This window comes from Lepisosteus platostomus, chromosome 2, assembly GCF_059453375.1.
Source record: "Lepisosteus platostomus isolate fLepPlt1 chromosome 2, fLepPlt1.hap1, whole genome shotgun sequence".
NCBI classification, from domain to species: domain Eukaryota; kingdom Metazoa; phylum Chordata; class Actinopteri; order Semionotiformes; family Lepisosteidae; genus Lepisosteus; species Lepisosteus platostomus.
This window is the reverse complement of record NC_142612.1, coordinates 4807950-4828698: the sequence shown is the minus strand read 5'-3', so window position 1 is coordinate 4828698 and position 20749 is coordinate 4807950. Positions and strand designations below refer to the sequence as shown.

General features: G+C 37.4%; 1 protein-coding gene across 13 annotated transcripts in view; it reads left to right on the top strand.

The window, feature by feature from the left end:
• Positions 1-20749, top strand: part of dmd (dystrophin) — a 728682-nt gene that overhangs the window by 115633 nt on the left and 592300 nt on the right. Inside the window, exon 1 of one of the 13 annotated variants that reach the window (XM_088646863.1) lies at positions 1153-1210. The exons of the other annotated variants lie outside the window; for them this stretch is intronic. Coding sequence (XP_088502989.1) covers positions 1192-1210 — 19 coding nt within the window. The 5' untranslated portion in view covers positions 1153-1191. Of the gene's footprint in view, positions 1-1152; positions 1211-20749 lie in introns of those variants that run through there. 13 annotated transcript variants of the gene reach the window in all.

The window sequence follows — 20749 nt, the reverse complement described above, 5'->3', positions numbered from 1 at the left end:
CTTGTAAATGTCAGTCCATCATTGCGTGTGCTAAATTTAATTTTCCAGTAGTCTAAAGTAACCATAAGTACTGTAACAGAGAGAGATGTACACACTTGGGTGATATTATCAGTAATTAGCTGTTCAAGCTCAATGTACTGTAAATGGCAATGAAGTAAATCCGCTGTTGTTATTACATATAATATGTTGCAAATGTGGAATATTGTCTTTTATTTTGCCTGAAAATGAGATGGTGTCTTTGCTGGACTGCTGCGGTACTTTTGGTTATTGAGGAAGGTGAAGGGAGGATAGGGGTTAAAGAAAGGAGGTCGCTTTATTTTTAAAGAAAGATTTTAACTTTACCTTGTAGTAAACTGGCCTTATGTATTTCACCTGGTCTGTCTCGGTGTATTGGAAGTTGTAAACAAGTTTCTCCTAAAGTTATTTTTTATGATGTTAATATGCTTATTATTTTATTTGCTGTTTGTAATGTACCGGTCTGTACAGATAAACAATACAAATGAGGGGAAAAAGTGTAAAATCTTGATTTTAATGTAAATCCTGTGTGTGCAATAGGTTATTTAATGATCCCTTCAGTTAAATCGGCCTTGAGGTGAATAAATGACAGGTGATGGAGCACTTTATGTTCTCCGTATGGATTGGCCTGAAATTATGAAGTAGTTTGTTTCAAGTTCCTTGAATATGGTGACAATATTCATGATTCGTGGTGAGAATATTATGCTTAAGAAAGAACAGAGGTGAGATACTGCAAGGCTTGTGCCAGAAAGAACTGGTGGATGAACTGGCTTTAGTGATTATAAGAATTAAAGCAGGTGGATTCAGAGTAGTGTGGGATAAACCATTCAAAGGAAAAGGCCGGGGGAAGCTGGCAGGGGTGGAGGTGCAGGTCAGTGCTTTTTTAATTTGATTATCTCGATTTCTTTTGGATTTTCTTACAAATACAGGCACAACTCTTTATATTCCCCCGCCTCCCCTCCATTTGATTATATGTAAAAGCACAAGGACCCCGCTTATTTTCTGCTTTGTGTTCTGAGGTTAGGCACTAGATTGTGCATTTGACACAAGCTCCCCCTCTAGGAATTTCAAGCTCAATGGAATGTGTTCGAGAACTTCCAGCAAAGAGCAGGCAGAGAGACGGTTTTTCTTTTTTTTTCTTCTGCGAAGGTAGTTATAGAGACTGCACAATTTGAAATGTTTGGGAGCTTAGCTGGTAAGTAGAAAGCTTAGATGTAACAGCTATTGAGGTGATAAGAACCACCACTAAATTGGTTTGCTATAAATAATGCTTCCAAGGCAGCTGGGTATCTTTTGATATATCTCTTGCTAAAACATGTCAGTGGAACAGTGTTTGTGTTCAATGTGAAACAATTAGATTGTAAAGTCTGCCTTTTTGCTGTAGTTGGAAAACTGGTGTACTGAATTTAGGACAGACTTCTTTCTGTGTGTTTTGCATTTTAGTTTTCTTCTTCTGTTTCCAGGTATGTTTAATAGGGCTATTTTTGTATTTCTCCATGTAACAGAAGGTAGATTGCTGTGTGTGGTTTATAATAAGAGATTTTATTGGAAAGAAGATGTCGCTTTTTGCTCAAAATGGTCTGTTTTTGATATTCAGGAAAAAAAGATCAAATATCCCCTTACATTTACACAATTTGGTTATACAAGTTATATAAGAAACACTACCCTGAATTACTAATGAATATTTTAAGAGAATATTTTCTAATACTAATGAATATTTCAGAGCTTTTTAAGTTACAGGCATATAGCAAAACTGAAGTTTACAGTAAACCTTATGAAAATGCTATTTGAATTTTTTGGTATGTTTCTACTTTCCATAGAGTTTCACATGCTTCTAAGACTTAAATCTGTTCACATATTAATCATCTGATTTAGTGCAAGATTCTACCCATAGAAAGTGCTTTTAACTCCTGGTTAGCTGCTTAAAAGATAACACAGGATAAATTAGGTGAATTAATAAACAAACATGGGATGGAAACATCATAATTTATAATATTGTCATATCTGATAATGTCAAATTATATGTTAATATCTGATTATAACAAAATGTTTGACCTTTTAGGCACATACAGTAGAAGAAGTATGAAGTTTTGGAATGCCAAATTCAATAAACATTATTTTGGCTAAATTTAAACTTGCTTGTTTTGGGGGGTAGGGATTGGCATTTTTTCCACGCTGTATTCTCAAGGACAGTGTTATTTGTTGTGTATGCCCATGTTTGGAAATCTCAAACCAACAGTGGCACTTTAACCAAAACAATAGCATTAACGACTCAAAAAAGCAGTGGTGCAAAAAATATACATTTAAAAACACCAAAGATTGCTTTCATTATGCATCAGATTCGTATGGGAGCTCCTGAGAGGCTCTCAATGGAAGAGGCTCTTGCTCCGAGCTCAGACTGAGCTGTTTGATTCAGACGTAGGGTTGAGCTCTGTGATCATGACCCTGGGCCTAACTCACCAGCCAGCTCTGGCCGGGATTCACTGAGTGGTGGGTTAAAGCTGGTTCAGGGCCACTGGCTCTAAAGTCGTGATCAGTTGTCCAAGACTGATCAATTCTTGGCCCTCATCAAAGCAGGGATTTCTGTTGTTAAACCTCAGGCTGACAGGGAAATTGGTGAGTCCTTCTGTCGGCACTGAACTTCTAGTATGTACTGTAAAGTTTGAGATGTGTAAAAAGATGAAAGGTTTGATTGTAGCAGCCTGTCAGCACTTCCACATTGTCCCTTTGTGGGTTGCTGTTAGAGCTGAGGTGTAAAGACTCAATTAGCTGCACCATCTTGGGTGAGTGTTGCAAATAAAAAATAATGGACGTTTCTACATTTTTAAAAATGCCTTTAATTCCCATTTGCCAGTTGGTATAGCACTCAAATATTCCACATTCCAGTTTCATTATATCAAGTTGGCAACCTTGGCTGCCCTTAAATAAATAAATAAAAAAACTTGTTTCTTGTTTGTTGATGATACCAACGACAAATGTAAAAATGCAATTCTGAAAGAAAGAGAGATGTGCTTCTGTGTTTGGCTATTGATTCAACAAAAACAGAAGTTGTTATCTGTAATGCAGGTCAGAATACTAGCTTTTGAATACTAGATGGCATTACCAAGTAAGGTATCGGTATACAGGTAGTTGACACATACAATTGGTGTAAGTCATCCATTGATGAAGCAAATAACATCCCAGCATATTTAGGGTCATGTCTAAAAATGCTGGACAGGCCTGGTAACTCTGTCTGTGGTTAACAGTGGGATAACATGGTCTGGCTGTAGCGCATATACTGTACCACTCTCCACACCTGACAATGTAGGTTTCTGAGTGTACAAAGAGCTCAGGCAGTGGACTAATGAGCAGTTTAGAGATGTGATGTGGTCAGATGAATCATCCTTCACCAGGTCCTTGACAAAGGGATGAGGGCACTAGTGGCACCCACCTACAGAACTCTACAGCCCTGATTGCTTGATTACAACAGTGAAGGGTTCTGCTGGTTCTGTAATGCTGTGAGGGCACATCTTCCTGGCATGATTTGGGTGATCTCATTCCCTTAGAGGGCAAGATCAATGCTCATCGCTACTTAATGATACCCATTGATCATCTTCACCCCATGTGGCATCTTTTCTTTTGTGCCGGAAGGGGTTTCTTCTAGGATGGCAGTGCCAGCCATCCAGAGGATGTTATTCTTGTGTCATGGCATTTTCAGTCACCACATCTGAACCCAATCGAGCAGCTATGGAATATCCTGGAATGACAGCTGAGACAGCATTATCTTCCTCCTTTATGTTTAGAGGAAAAATGATACTGCAGGCTTTCCTCCCTCCTGCAGAATTTCAGATGCTGATATACAGTACCACAGCACAAACAGGCCATACCTGCTGCGTGTGGTAACCCAACACCCTATGAATTAGCTGTACATCAAAGTTTCCAGTTTGTGCTATATGTCAAACTTTATAATTTTCCCTGCAAATTCTAATGTAAAATACATTTATCTCAAAAACAGCTTTTGCATATGGTAATTGTTGCTTCAGGTGCTGTACATATACAAATGGATCATTTCCTAGGAAATCAAGTATAAAGTGTGCCTCGTAATGTTATTTAGTTGCTACTCTCCTCTTTTAGCAATCCTACCTTCCCTCTCATTCATTTGTGAAGAGGACCTCTGTACATGCCATGAGAGTATTAGAACTGGCTGATTTTTTTTAATTAAAGATGCACTTCAGTCTTAAGCTGGAAACGAGAGTCTTAGCAATTACCATTAATTATCCCAAAGCTCTAAATCCTGGCTTCACTCAGAAAAATGAGTGGACTCTCAGCTATATACACTACAGAGTAAATTCTGGGATAACCGGGGGAATGTAGCATATTTAGCTAGCAGCATTCAGCCCTGGTGTTGAAACTCCAAAAGATAACTGCCCTAATTGGATATAGTCTGTCAGCGTATCCAGTACTCCATCTTTAATGATACTCAACCACCTGGTTCTCAGTTGGACTAATTGCATTGTAATAACTTCATGATCTGCCAGATGCTAAAAATGTATGGTTCCCAGCAGTTGTGAGGGTAACGTTTTGTATCCGACTCCAAGACATAAACATTCTCAGAGGACACTGAGGATATGCAGCCACAGATGCACAAAACACAAATACACACAACAAAAGCAATCTTGTTTCAAAAACCAGTAATCCTCTTTGAGGGCCAGAGTACACGTCGATGAGTATTTGATTCACTTCTTGACCTTTGGGTTAAAAATGTGTTGAATGGTGCTGACTGATCTGCAGTCTGTTTTCAGTGATGCAAACTAATGTCAAACAGGGCCACAATTGATGCAGACCCACGCCTTTTCTGTACTCCACTGGGTTCAACCCCAGGCAGTGTACAGTACCTAACTTTTTTGAATAAATTAATATATGGAAATTAGAATTATTTTTCCAATTTATAAAAAGACTATAAATGAGAGGAGGCCATTTGATCCATAGTGATCGTTTGATCACTCGAGGTCTATCAATCTGAGAGTCCCATCCAGTCTTTTCTTGTATGGTTGAAGAGAATCATCCAGTGGAAACCTGAAAAAAGTATATACAGTCCATGCAGAAATAAGTGAATAAAGGTAGAAATATGCATGTTTTGGTTTGTTTTATCAAGTGCAACAAATGTTTTGCTATGCACCAACAAGAGCTGTAGTCGTAAACTTCAAGAGTGAAACTCGTCTTTGAAGGTAAACAATTGGATGAAAAGTTTTTCTTTGTATAACGTATAGAATTTAGCCAAGTAATGTAATGTTGTTGGCATTTTTTTACTACTTCAATACAGTAATTGCTGTACCTCTGTCTCAGATTTAGACTGCTTAACATCCTTTTTATTCATGTCAGTATGTTCCCCGTCCTTTGTGACAAGGATTCTTAGCAAGCAAATGACTTTAACCTTGCCTGGAATTAAATTAATATCTTGGTACAGCACAGTATTTTTTTATTTGTTTGTTTGAAGCTAGAAAACAAAGAATTTAAGCTACAGTACATGATGTGCTGGAAGTAATACAGAGCTAGCACTGCAATTACATTATAATATTGAAATCCTTGGGCATCCCATTTAAAACCAACTGGCAGAGATGCTGATGCATTTCCAATTAAAGTGTGGATTTATTATTGGTTATTCTACATAAATTGCACTGCCATCACCTGGTAGCCTATGTGAGGGAGACCATATACCAAGGGTTATAAAGAAAATTGAATACGTCAGTCAGATCTTAAACAGATAATGTAGCAGAAAAAAGAATTCAAATTCGCAAGTGAATCAAATACATTTTCATGTCCTGTGAACTGCAGTAATTTTTATTGTCAAAGGTATTGTCAAGACCTATACATACACTCTATCAACCTGTCTGTCTCCTGTCTCCCAGCTGCTGCAGACTTAAAGTGTTTATATTAGTTTTCCTGTGTGTGTATAGGAAAACAAATATAGAAAAGAAACTTGTGGTTTCCTTGAAATAAAAATGGCATTTGGTACAATTTCTTTTGGATACTTATATATAATCTATATTTTCGGTAATTATAGCCTTGTCTTGTAAAGCCTGAAATAATAGCAGTTGGCAGGAAAACTCCATAGGTGGGTGAAGGTTTTTAACGAAGATTGTGAACTTTTTAGCATTGATCTTATAAACATTCATTTGTATTCAGGGATGATCATTATCATTAGACAAATAAAGTCATTTAAAGTTGTTTTATGTAATGGGAGCTCTGGAATTATGGATTTATTCTTTGACTGCAAAACGTTTGTCTAAAAGCCTTGTAGACATTGTATGCTTACTGTCCTTGTGTGGGTTGTACTGTAGATCTACTGTACATCTGTTTTCTGTCAATTGTTTTATTTTTAAATGATCCTATTGAGAAAATCCCAATAGAACATTTCCTTGGCCTGGTTATGGTAATGATAGAAATGCTGTTTTTGTCCTTAGCACTGGATGACTGAAATAAGCTTTGTTCTGTTAGCTAATCTTAAATTGTAGGAATATCATAGGAATTAAAGGATTTGAATGAATCACACTTCAGTAGTACTGTATATATTGACTGTTCATCAATATGTACAGTATGCTGTACAGTACTATACATGTCCCAAACTATTTTTGAGAGTTTTCACTTCTTTTTACAACATTTTGAAACATCTATTACTTATTGAAGGATATGGGGCACCAACATACTGTGAGTGAACTGATATTTAAAACTGTCTGCAGCATACGATAATGTTGCAGTGTTGTAGTATCTGTAATTAGGAGTCAAATGACTTTCATGGATGACTTTCAAAGATATTTAAGAAGCGGGCAATTTGAATCATGAAACATGTTAATGAAAGAATGAAAGATTTTTCACATTATTTTTATGTTCTCAGTGAGAAAAAACTAATGTCCTAACAAAATTTCCTCTCTTCTAAATATATATATACTGGTAGAAAATGTTTACAAGTGTTTACAAGTTGATGTTTTTTTTACAGATTGCAAATCACATCCTTTATTTAGTTGAGCTTAAAGTGACATTTGTCCCTTGGCTGAGCACTGTAATTGAAAAATGTTGAGTTCAGGCTGGGGCCATGGTCATTAACTACAGGTGGGCTTGAGTCAGCTGGGGTCTCATCTGCTTACTGTGCAAAAGAGTGACCCTAGGGACTTACCAGGCACGTGCAAGCTTTCAGTGTGACCAATGAGAGAGACATTAGTCCTGCAGTCAGTGTTTACCTGTTAGGCACAGTGGTGCTCACACAGTGTCAGTGACTTGACACTAGGTGTACTGGAAGAAAGCGGGCAGTCTTTATTCTCCTGGTGCAGTGGTTGCAAAGGTGCTGATTAACAATTTGCAATCGCCGTAGGTGGAATCTAAATGACTTGCAATTTAAACAAAAAGAGAGAGCTTAGTTTAATCTGAAAATATACAGGATGTACACATTTACCTAGTTGCTATACTGTCCTCCTTTTTCTTTAAAAAAAGCCAGATGAATTCACAATGGTGGTTCTTCCTAAAAATGAAGCAAGGATAGAAAAAGCCATGCATCTCTGCTAGCAGCAAAACAATTATGAGCACATTGTCTGTGTATATTAAATTCTGCAGTAATGCTGTGGTTTTACAGAAATGCCAATGCTTGATGGCAGCCTGAGGCTTTTTTAGTAAGTAAGAACATTCTGTAAAAGGGGACGATAACGAAGTGGAAGTCATACACAGAATGTAATTATAAACTGCGGGATGCATAAGACTAGAGGCATGAGGGAATGTCCAAGCCTTGTTAAGAAGTCCTATGTACCCCTGTGGTTTCAGCGTAAATCTATTTATGATTGGGAGATTTGTAGGAAGGCTGTATGTAGTGTATCCCCTGATTTGACAATGGGTTTAGACAATGCATTGGGGTTTGGAGGGTTTTCAAAAACATATATAATAATAATATAATAAGTTTTTTCATAAAGCTGAGAGAAAATCCAACAAACATCTTTTTCTCCGTTGTCATGAGTTAATGGATCATAATTCCTGTCATCTTTTAACGTCTTAATCTTGCATAATATTTTGTTTCAGAAGCCAGCTCTTTTGGGATTGACAGCTCCCTGTCATTTTTGCTTCATTTCAAAAGGTCATTATGTTACAGGTCTTGATAGTTCATCAGCTTAAAAAAAAACTAGTTTTCTTTTCTTGCCAAAGAGACACACATTAAAAGAGAAGGGTGCAAGTTTTTTCCCTATCATCTCATCAACAAAATTATTACATGGCATATCACTACAGGATATTTCAGAGCACGGAATGATTAATATCTTGTTTGTTTTTGTTAATGAACTGGAATGTCGGAGAGGTGAAATGGTTTGCCATTGAAATGAAAGCTATGTACAGCAGTTCATGTTTGTGTCCAGCCTTTCCAGCCCTTCTCCTGTGAAACTCACGGGAGACTTGTGAGGAAAATGAGTAGCATTGAACATTGTAAATGAGCCTGAATGAATGATTTACATATTTTAATCTTCATCTTGATGAGTGCTTCGTAATTAAATGTAGTACAAAACAAAACTGATAGAGCTCAGTTAAGCTTTGCAGCACAATTAGTTCACAATATTTTGGGGCAGAATGCAAAGAGGTTGTTTTGGGTTCAAGGACTGTTAATTCTCCATTAAAAAAATACACTAGTATGCGCCGTACACAGTGAAAAAATTGAAAATTTGTAGTCTTGAAGAGAGACGACCATGAGGGATTTGAGTAAAGTACTGACAAAGTTAACCAAGTGACATTCTTCAGAATCAACAGTAAAACAGCAACCAGGAGGGGCAAGTGGAAACTACTGTACAGCACACAGAATCGCATTTCATGTAAAGGGTTATGGGAGTATAGAACAAGCTCCCCAGCCATGCTGCTGAAATTAACACTCTGGCGTCTTTCAAGAAACAGGTTCAGTATTCATATCCTTGGATCAATTTGCTCCTAACTATCGAAATGGTTAGATAGGCTGACTGCCCTCATATCATTCATAAAATCTTCTGTGTTCTAACAAGTAGCTTGTGATGTTTTGTTTTACTGTTCAGTATTTGATATATTTGGGAATTCTCTTCATTTGAAGGTACTGATGGTAAGAGTGAGTTGAGCTTTTCCCTTGAGAGACCATGTAATGGTGGAGATAGCGAGTGGTAAGATTTCCTGTCATTGCTGTGATATTGTCTGTTTCGTGTCATTTTTTAGCATTTTTTAAGTGTGCTGCTATAAACTATCTAGTTTGATGGATAAAGTATCTCAGCACTGCAGAACATTGTGATGTTGATAATGCCGAGAGAGCTGCAGGAGATAAAGGGTGAAATATTTGTAGCACATGGTAAAGTACTATAACAATTATCTGCAGCGCTGTGGAATATTTGTTGACAAAAGAATACTGTATGTGATGACATTTGAAAACTCCAAATAAGGTGAGCAAGGTAAAGGAAACTTTTGCAGTTACAGCAGCAAAAACTATCAGTTTGAAAAGAAATCCCCAAATGTGTGGCACTCAGTAGGATAGTGTTTCTGACAATCTTTGGAGGGGGTGTTGCATTGAAACCTTATGCCAGCCCTATGGGATGGATGTGAGAGCTGCTAACTTCTAACAATGAAGATTACAAGCCCCTTGCAGAGAAGGAGGAAAAAGACATTGTAACACAAGGCACTTTCTCCATAGGAAACATTTCCCTTCATTGACTGTCTCTGAGAGATGGTTGCAAATGCCACAATGCGTCATAATTAGCTCCAGCTATTCTTTTATTCCTTAATGCTGTGTACAGGCTGAAGGCCAACCTTGTTAATGCCTCTTGCAATGCCATAATGTATAACCAAAACTCCTGATTTTAAAACACAGGAGTTTGTATTTGCAACTACATAGGAAACCATTGGAAATCTCTTTAAGTTTGAGTCATAAGTTATTGTGATACTGTTAATCGGAGCTAAATTATAGTACATTAGATCAGGGTTTACTTTAATATGCTGTACTGTATTACGTATAGGGATATTTTTCAATACCAACATGTTATTGTTGCATTAGTTCATTTAGGGGTTTATAATAGAAAGTGGCAGTTTTTAGTTAAAAAAAAACTTATTTATGCAATAAGATTTGCCATTGATTTTTTTTCTTTTCCATTTTATTTTGGACAGACAAAAATCAGATGTGTGAGGTGTTTTGTAATGCTATTTGGAAGTATTAAATTGTAAAACTGTTTTGTGTGGTAAAACATATCTCCAACAATAAAGAGTGTCAGATATGAGAGTGCATATTCTCAAATGTGACAAGATAACAAGACTCAAAGCCTGGCTTATAACAATAATAAAAATAATATAAAGCATTTTTATGCAATATTGTGAAGGATGGTTCTAGAAACTTTGTTAGATTAAAAAATACACTTACACAGGATTTCCAAGCAGCTTTACTGTTTACAAGTTTAGATTTGCGGTGAGCTATGCATTCCATTTAACATTTAGCAGTCTAAAACAAAACAGGCACATACTGTGAAATGTTATTGAAATAATAATGATGAGATATAAAATGAAGCAAGTAAAGAGCAGGGCATTTATTGTTCATGTGAACATTTGGCATGCTCACAGGGGTAGGTATGGTAGCTGGCTTGGCGGTCTGGCCTGTTTCCAGGAGGAGGTAGATCATGGTAATAGATCCTGCCTTATTGCTGTCATCACACTTGCTTTCCAGATGTTGGGATGTTTTTTTCGGATTTCAAATTAAAGCCTGATTAGAATATGAATTGACTAGGAAATATGATGGGGGGCAGGGTGGCGCAGGGGTTGGCATTGCTGTCTTGCAGCCCCGGGTCTCTGGGTTTGATTCCTGATGTGGGGTGCTCTCTGCGTGGAGTTTGAACTGGATGTTCCCCACGTGTTCATTTCGGGTTCCTCCGGGTGTTTCAGTTTCTACCCAAAATTTCAAAAACATACTGGTAGGTTAATCGGCTCCTGGGGAAGTTAGCCCTGGTGTGAGTGGGATTGTGTGCCCTGTGATGGACTGGCGTCCCATCCAGGGTGTACCCTGACTTGAGCCAATTGCTTGCTGACATAGGCTCCCTGTGACCCTGAATGGGAAGAAGCAAGCAGTTCGAAAATTGATGGATGGATACAGTAGATAATAAGCATTAAATAACTGGATCAAATTAAATGAATGGCACAAGTAATTGTCGGCAATTGTATCTCAATGTATTTTGGCTTAGTTTAACTTTAGATTCTACACTATGCAATTGGAAAGATCAATACAAACTAATGTGTGTTCTTGTAGTGAGACTGGTACATAATAACATAAATAATACTAATCCTGTTTATTTACTGATCCCATTGGGAGCTAGCACTTTGTTCTTAAGGAGTCAGTCACATTTGCGTGATAAATCAAATGAAGAGCAGACTATGAAATCACACTTTATGATCAGTAACAACAAAAAAGAATGAACTATACTTATAGTACTGTATCCTAAATAAGACAATCTACATCAGTTAGATAGACAGCAGCATTTTAAGTGTTCTGTGAAATCTTGCAACACTTGCTCAAACATAAGGCTATATTTAGGCATGTTACTATTACGCAAGTTCTGTTTTTACCATGATGTATGACAATGTAAGAACAGTTACTAACAAGAGGAAGCCATTCTCTGATCCAGCTGTTTTTTTCAGTAGGTAATTGATCCATTGATCTCATACAGACATTTCTTGAAGGAAGACAGCTTGTCAGCTTTAGGAATACACTATGGCCAGTAGAAAAGTGCTTCCTGTTCTCAGTTTTAAATGTGCTTCCCCATTCTCTAGTTTGTGTTTCACTATTAATTCAGAGAGGTCCATCGGGTTGGCTTTTCGAATACTTTAGCCAGGTCAGCTTATAGTCTTCTCTGTTCAAGACTAGAAATAATCACACAGTCCTGAGACCCCAGGAAAGTCATCTTCTCTGAACAGTTTCCAAATCTGTAATATCTTTCTTGTATCTTAAGGACTAAAGCTGCATACAATATTCTAAATGAGGTCTTACTAGTACTAATTTACCAGAATCTACATTATTAGTAGAAAATTAAAATAATAATGGTGCGTTACAGATCCATGTGGTATCCATGTGGTATCCCACTAATTACATGACCCCAATTTTTGCATTTACGCTTTATCTGTACCCTCAGTTTCCTGTCATCTTTCGTCAGAGTGAGGCGTGTGGTCCATCCCTTCCTTCATAAACACCTTAATTTAATACATCTTTTCCCTGTCATCATCTGAATGTGTTCTGTCTTTATCTCTGAAACATCAGAGACACTTTACCGTTTACTGTTATCTGGTGGTGTTATAATACTGAGAAAAAAAAATATTTATTTCATCTTTCAGCTTTTAAATATGAATTTCCATCTTATTTGCCCTTCCTTTTTAAATATTTGTCCTTTCCTTAAATATATCTTGTTGTTTGTTGAACTCTTGATAAAGTGCATTCTTTCTCCTTATTTACTTCTTAATTGATTTATTTAACCATCTGTGCCACTGCTTACCTGACTTTGATATACAGTACTTGCCCTTGGGATAAATCTGTCCTGTGCTTCAAGAAGAACCTCTTTAAACTGTTAGAATTCTGTACTGCTTCCATATTTTTTCTGCTCCATTCTGCTTCTCTTAGAATCTATCATTCCTTCACAGTCTGCTTTCCTCAAATTGTAAACCTTGTAAACAAAAAGGCTTAATGTACTGTAGTTATTGCTGCATAAGAGTTGAGTGGAGATGGTTATTTTGCAGGAATGGCAGCTGTGTGTGATACAGTGAAAATAATGGAACTCAAGCCATTTAAAGTTTGAGCTTGATTTTGTTTTCAGTTTATGAACTGTGGAGATGTTGGATTTGTGTATTTCGAGGTTTAAATCATTCTGTTGGGTTCATATTGTTTCTGTTTTTTTATTCTCATTACTTTGATCATTTACAAGTTGGTCAGAGCTACAGTACATTTCAAGAAAAGAGAAGAATGACTGGATACAGTTGGATACAGTCATTTAATTCAAGGTGTTAGATGAGGTACTAGCTGCTATTCTGTATGCACCTACACGTTTATTTACATCTTTTTGTGCACTGGATTTCCGAAACCTAGTCCAAATATACAGCTTTTACTTATTGCATCTGCCCAGTAGGAAACCTTAAAGTTCAGATATCCTGCTCATTTGAGAGCATCAGAAATCTACGTATTTGGCAAGCTGGCATTTGTCCTGGGTTTAATTTCATGCTGGGGCTCCTGTGTGGGTTTTCTGTGGATGCTCTGACTTCCTCCAAAAAAAGAAACATCCTGGTTAATTGTCATCTCCAAGCTGCACACGTGTGGGTGGGCTCTGTGACGGTTTGGCATGCCTTTCACCTGTAGGCCCACCTTGCTCCCTGTGCCCACCAGGTTAGCATCTGCTCGACACTCCCATGTTGGAAACCCAAGTGGATACTCAATTAGGATGGAAAATGGAGCGCCCGGAGGAAAAGTGCATGAACACGTTTGAGCACCCCAGCTTCGGAATGGAGCCCCAGATCCCATTTCTGCAAGGCAGCAATGCTAACCACAGTGCCCCAGTCCTGCCCACTATGGGTAATATATTGAAAAATTGTTCAAGATATTTATAATCAGAACCTAAAGGGCGGTGTGGTGGCTCTATGGCTAAGGATCTGTGCCTGTGGCTGTAAGGTTGCCAGTTCGTATCCTGCGGCTGGCAGAGGAATCCTACTCTGTTGGGTCCCCAGGCAAAGCCCTTCACCCCAGCTGCTCCAGAGGTGCTGTATAAATAGCTGACCATGCGCTCTGACCCCCAGCTTCTCTCCCTGCCTGTGTGTCTCATGGAGAGCAAGATGGGGTATGGGAAAAGACAAATTCCTAATAGAAGAATTTGTGATCTTATATAAAGTGTTACTAAAATGCACTTGTGCTTTAACAAAATTGAAAGCCTATCTGTTTTTCGTTTTGTAATTTTCAAGCCTCTTTGGAACTGATTTGACAGAGGAGCAGAACAAGAAAAACAATTGAAACAAATGATTAAAAATGTTCATTTTCTTTAAAAATTGTAAATTGGCTGTTATGATTGCTACAGTTTCATCTCTTTTTTTTAAATTTGTATTCAGTGTTGAATCCCATAGCACACCAGTAAAAAAACAAAAACAATTCTAGAATTTGTAATAGAAAAGAAAATGAGGGTACCAAATTTCCTCAGCCCATTTTTGCATTTTAGTGAATAATTTGGATTTTATTCTTGCAGAAGCCACATTTCTAAAGTGCTGGGGAAACAAACATGAAAAACAAATAAAACAATCTTAATTTAAATTTACAATGTACTGAAGAAAGCCTGTAAAGATTCTAAATATTATATTGAATGTAGTGTGTGCATTACATAAGTCTTAAACTGGTTTTTAATGTGTTAAGTACAGTTATTCACGTTCTGAATTATGTCATTATTCCTTCATTTTGGCTCGTCATTATTGTATAAATATACTGTAGAAACTTTTGTATGTTCCCTTCTGATTTAGCCTCACACTTCTAATGTAGTTACTAAAACTGTTGTTGGTTTTTCACAGCACGCTGAGACATCCTGTGCTGTGCCAATTCTCCTTCTGCTGAGACCATCACAATATTTATCACATTTGGGAGAATGGAAGGTTATTACAAAGATGATGTAATTATTATGTATTTAAATTTTAATAGACAACACCCATGATCTTTACTAATCTAGAAACTAAAAGTTAACATCCAGTTTAAGTGAACATTAACAAACTTCATCCTATGCAGAAACATTAAAAATACAGTCCTTGAAATTACACTACCAATGTGTTTATTTCTGTAGATTTAAGTCTGTAGATTTAAATCTGTAGATTTAAGATTTAAGTAAGGAGTTCTACTCTGAAATAACACCATGTTGTATAGAAGAGGTATCTAGTATTAATTTTAAGAAATTCAAGAGATTAGAGGGGATAGTGGTTATTAAATTGTGGTAATAATGGTTTTTATCTGTATACCATGTGTATTGAATACAGTCTATGGTAACTAGGGTATAAAGGACTTAGAATCAAATAGTTTGATTACGTTTCAGACAACATTTCAACATTTTCAGTCAATTTATGTATTTGATGTTTCTGGAAAGGATTTAGTCATTATGTGATGTACAACATTTCAGCATGCACTTTCTGAGTGGGTTATTTGCTGCACTGCATAAACACAGCTATAATTTACTTTTGTAACTTGGGTGACTATTCTGTTTTCCCTTTAATGTATTGGTTAATAGGGGTGTGATACACCACTGGAATCATGTGAGAATGACAGCAGTTTTCGTGATTTTTATTACTTTTAGCTCAAAAATAGACTAGAACAGTGAGGATGGTTGCTTTCTATGGCAAAATCACAGAAAGTGTTTTTATTACTTTGTTTTAAGCAATATATTATTGTCTTTTGTATGTAATTCTAAGAAAACCCAAATATTTTGTCATTTTTATTTGAATACTGAAGTTAATTAATGGGGCTCTTGAATACCTCAGCCAGCTCTGTCTGAGTTTCGATTGGGCTGTCTAATCCAGAACTTGCAGGCTCGATCCTGGGTCATGACAGTAGCCCTCTTGACTTTTGTAGCAAATGTCTTGCAGTATTCTTGGCTACTTGAAGGCTTGCAGTGATGTCAGTGAAAGCAGAGCTGCTCCACTGATCTAGGCTGACTGTCCTGGAAAACCTTGTGGAGTTCGCAGTGTGTCAGAAGATGAAAGGCTCACAGGGAAGGGCAGGCTGTGAGGGAATATCTGGCCATGCTGTACAGAAATGATTGGGCATCCATGAAAATGAAAAAAAAAACAACAACAACGCTGTTTAAAAAAAATCTAGAAACGTTTTCTAGGCTAGAAAAGTTGATCTGTGAGTAATCCATTTGATTGTGATGTAGAATGGTACTCTGTGTAAAATTCCAGAGTAATGCTTATTTCACAGTTGCATCTTTTATTGTGACCTGCTTTGCATGGGATCTTAATCAGCATTAAGAAGTGATTAGCTAGAGTCCTCAGTCTTCCTCATATTCCGACTGTCTCATTGGAGTGAACCAGGATTGTGGGTTAAGTGGCTTTCTATTGATTTTCCTCTGGCCTAGGGCCATGTTATATTATTTTAACAAGAGCATTAAGGGAGGGACAAGTCAGGTGGTTTTTATTACTCAACACGACTACAGGACACAGTCTTTTTAATTCAGGTTGATAAAGCTTAACTGAATAATATGTCCTCCCTGCAGAAAATGCGTAGCGAAAGAAGTAGTGTGCGCTAAGTGCTGTCACTCTGCTTTTGTACAGCAAAACAAATGGAATAGGAAAGCACTTTCCAATTCATTGCTTTTTTGATGGTTTGATACAAATTGTTTGTAGGTTAGCCATTTGTACATAAACACAATTTGTCCTATAAAATGATCCAGACAGCACTGTCGCTGTAGAGTGTTTTTAAAACAGTTCTGATGCCAGGTAAATACGCAGCTTTCCAAAACCATAAATTAACAATAAGTGTTGAAAGTATAATATTCTGTTTGGAACGTAAAACAAAGAGGAGTAATTCAATAACTATTATTTTAATTTCAAATTGATTTTTATATAATATTCATAAAAAGGTCATGCTACCAAGTGCTATGCATTGCCAGACATAATATTTGCCTCTTAGGCCTTGCTCAGCGTTAAATTAATTGGAATTATATTTTTTTTCATTATTGGGAATGTGTGTTATAGTGGTGGGTTATAATGGGATAACATTTTTCATTCTTCCATTAATTACTTCCAGAAATCTAATTAAAAGCTAAAGCTTACGAGAGCAGAAATAAATATAAATGACCTCAACATGTAATTCAGCACAAAGGACCCCCAAAAGACAATATTCTTCATTAACCATACAAGCTCCTGTCACAATAAAAGAGGGTATCGCAGTGTTGAAATTCAAAATTCTCAGAAAGAAAAAGAAAATGGAAACATTTGGCCTTGGTTTAAAGTGCTTTTGTAAAGAAATTCCTGAAGCAGAGGGCTGTGAGGCTGTGAACACAAACGAAGGAGATCATAATGCAACATTTCACACAGAATCCAGGTGAAGGTAGAGCTTTTCTGCATACAGCGTTTCCATTCTTGTCGCAGAAGAAAACAAAAGCATACTGTAGTTATCCTTTGATTGCAATGTTTAAACATTCCTTAGTATTGTAACGCATAAGGCTGACATTGCAGGCCGTGCGAGCCGGTTGCCAGGGCGGTGATGTCACCGCCCCTCCCTGTGAAATAGCAGGGACCGCAGCCGCTGGGCTGAGGGGAGATCTCCCTTTAGCTCAACTGGCTGGGTCCCTGTTGAGCGCCACAGTATTCATTCTATAATTTGCAATCAATTCCACTTCCATATAGTTTTTACAGTCACTAGTTTACAGTATAGTTCATAACTTGGAAAACAGCGAGTCAGTGCTAGATTCTGTGCTGGATTGGTTTCTTACTTTTAGTGCCCTAGACCTTTAATTGCGCATGCAGAGAGGCTATCTGGTGCAGCATAAAAATCCCAGAACAGTGTGCTGTGTTGAATTGGCTTCCTGTGTGCAGGTGCGTGTAAACTCACAGAAGGAGAGACATCTGATAATAACAGAGAAGCATTGTGCAGGGGCCTTTGCTCCGGCTTTCACAATAACAGAAATTGGATTTCACCCTCTTCCCTTTTGCGATTCTCATTTGGTGTGAGTGACAGCTGGCTTGAGACCCCGGGATGACGGACGGTCTGCTCCCTGGAATTTGGCTGAGAGACGACGAAGGCGCTGACAGGCCCCTACCCTGGAGTGTTTTCATTCTCCGTGTCAGTTTTCCTCTTTGCACCAAGCTGATATAACTGGTGACACGGCATATGGGTTTTGTGTTTAAGTTATGGATCCACCGAATCCTGCTCTTTTGTAATGAGCTTGCTAGGTGCTTGTGGTGTTTATTTGTTTGGACAAGGGGAAACACATACTTATAGATGTGAAAGTCTGTAAATTGTCTGTGCCTCATCTCATGTCTTCATTATATTTATGATATTCCCTCAGGCCAGAACACTTTAAAAATGGAATGATAGACAGGAGTGCATTATGGGATACTGGATGTGAATTGCCCTGACTGGTCAAGGTAGTAGTAGAAATCTCTTTAAAGAGTTCTGCTTTCACGTGAAACAATCAGAGCTATTTAATATTCATAAATTCTGTAACTCAACTTCTGCTTGCTCTTCATAACCCATAATTATTAAATTATTCTTAAATTAATTATTAAAGTAACAAAGCTTCTTGCTGTAGATAGAGACAAATTGATCATGATGTTTCCATTATAATAAGGCTGTCTTTTAATAATACTTTTGAAGGACATGGACGTTTTTTACGTCTTTCTGAGGTATGAGTAACACATTGCAAGAAGGGTGTATTCGTAGAGGATGAATTTTAAGTTTTGGTTTACCACCTTGGCTGTGGGTTATACAGTAAATCACGGCTGCACAGAAAAAAATATTTCTGTGTGGATAAACATTTTCATGGTACTGTATCAGTGTTGTAGTCCTTTTCATACACTTGTGTTTTCTTTCCCTCAGAAACAAAGCACAACAACAAATAATTATGTCTTCAGATCTGATTTCTTTGTACTGTTCATACAGTATATTTACTTGGCTCTCAGTCATACCCTATTTGCTATGAAATAAAAGACGGGATGCCATGCCAGGGGTGTGATTGTGTCTTGATGTAAGGTTCCTTTAGGTTAGCAGCTGATAATGAAGAGTCTCGTGAAACAGAGATTTGATAATATAGGTTTGGAAAATGTCTTGAACTGGACTTGTAATTTAAACTGACATGTTAACTGTGCAATACAACAAGCTACTGTACTTATAATGATTTCCAAACTACATTCACATTTTGGGTTATTCATATTCTTATCTGCAGTGTGTCTGCCAAGAAAATTAAATAAATTAATGTCCATTAATAAACCCTGAAATTGCTTCCTGATGTACAGTATATAGTTTAAGACATGAATCTATCCCAATAGATACTCTGTATGTGTGTACATATATGTGTGTTTATTTCTATAGGTTAGAGAATATGGTTTATTTTTTTACTCTGAAAGTGTACCGAACCTTAGCTTCGCTTGCTCCCTACTGCTGGGTAAAGGAGTGCCATTGATCCATACTGCCCGGAAGCAGACATTTTCCTATCATACATCTTTCCACAAGTGTCCTTTGGGAATTGTGGAGGGTTTTCTTTTCAAAGGTTTCAAACCTGTGTTTTAACTCTGAGGTAATGGAATACAAGGTGCATCTGAGATGTGTTGAGCATCGAAACAGGCTCTTTCTAAAACGATCACAGAAAATAGGGACACTTCAAAAGGCAGGCACAACTTAACTCAGAGAAAGTGTTTTCCATTTAATAGTGTTTCATTGATGTGGTACATAAATGAAATTACTCCCCACCCCGTCTCTTGAATCCCTGAGAATGTCACTTCTGATTTTGTCCTCTTCCACCCCTTCAACAGAACTACACTGGGCTATGGCAACTGTGTTATAATGGGTGGGTCTGGGACCCTTTCTTCTTGATCGGCTGAGACTTGATTGCAGACCTGCATTTCACCTGTGAGGGTTACACATTCGAAATGGGTCAGACCCTCATAACTGCAGCTCACAGCTGTGAGTAGAGAAGATACAGTACAGGAAAAGCAGACAAGTTTACAAGATTAGAAGTATATGCTGTATGAAGAATTTCAACCTTTCTGTGCCATTAATTCATTTTTTTACATGAACTCCAACTTTATTTTTTTAATCTAAAACCTTTTTTTTTATTTTGATAGGTTTTTCCTTTTTTTTTTGTTCGATTGGCCTTTAAATCCTTGCATTTTCCTGGTGATATACACACATGGGACTGGGAAACTGGTGTCATCTTCCTGTCATTGGATTGGCTGGGAATATTAACACAGAAGCCTTATTAGGAATTGTATCCTAATGCTTTGTGCCCTGCCAGGCTGTAGTTTAATTAAAGGAGATGTTTCATTATCGTTTCTGTTACTCAGGGGAATGGCACCAACATGAAAAGTAAATGTAGCGTATGTTTAAAATAACATCTAACATTTTCCACCCACAGGAAATCCTTGAAGGTATTCTTAGTGACATTAATCCTTCCCCATCCCCCAGGATGCCTTAATATGCAATATTATTGCCACTGGATGTTTTCTTCAAAAGGCTGCCTGTTTTGGAAAATGATATCTGAAATGACAATCTAGTGTATAACCCATGATCTTTTCCTGAATATAATATGGGGCATGCTGTCATTTGGGTACAGTTGGGTACTGACAAAGGTGTGGCAATTTTCCCGTTTTCTATTTATGTTCCAAACAAATGTGACTGGATTAAGTTCCCAAAATAACCTAATATTATGTATGTATATAATCTCTTGTGCATAGAATACAGTATACAAAGACAAGATTGTGACTACGCCTTTGCAAGCAATATCTCTCAGTCTGTCATTTTGTCAGCGAGATCTGGGTGTTATGGTATATACTGTAAGAGAGAAGCTGCTAATTGTCTTTGGCAGCTTTATATTGTTAACTTGTCTCTAAATCTGAGAACCTTTACCACTCACCTTGCATAGATACTTCAGGGCTATTGGTGATAATTTGAGTATATTCAACTTAACAAAATAAAGTTGTTTTACATTTGAAACGGACAGTTGAAAGAGCTTGAGATGTCTGCGGAATAAGAAGTTGGAGGGATATTCAGAACTGGTCTCTGGTTTCC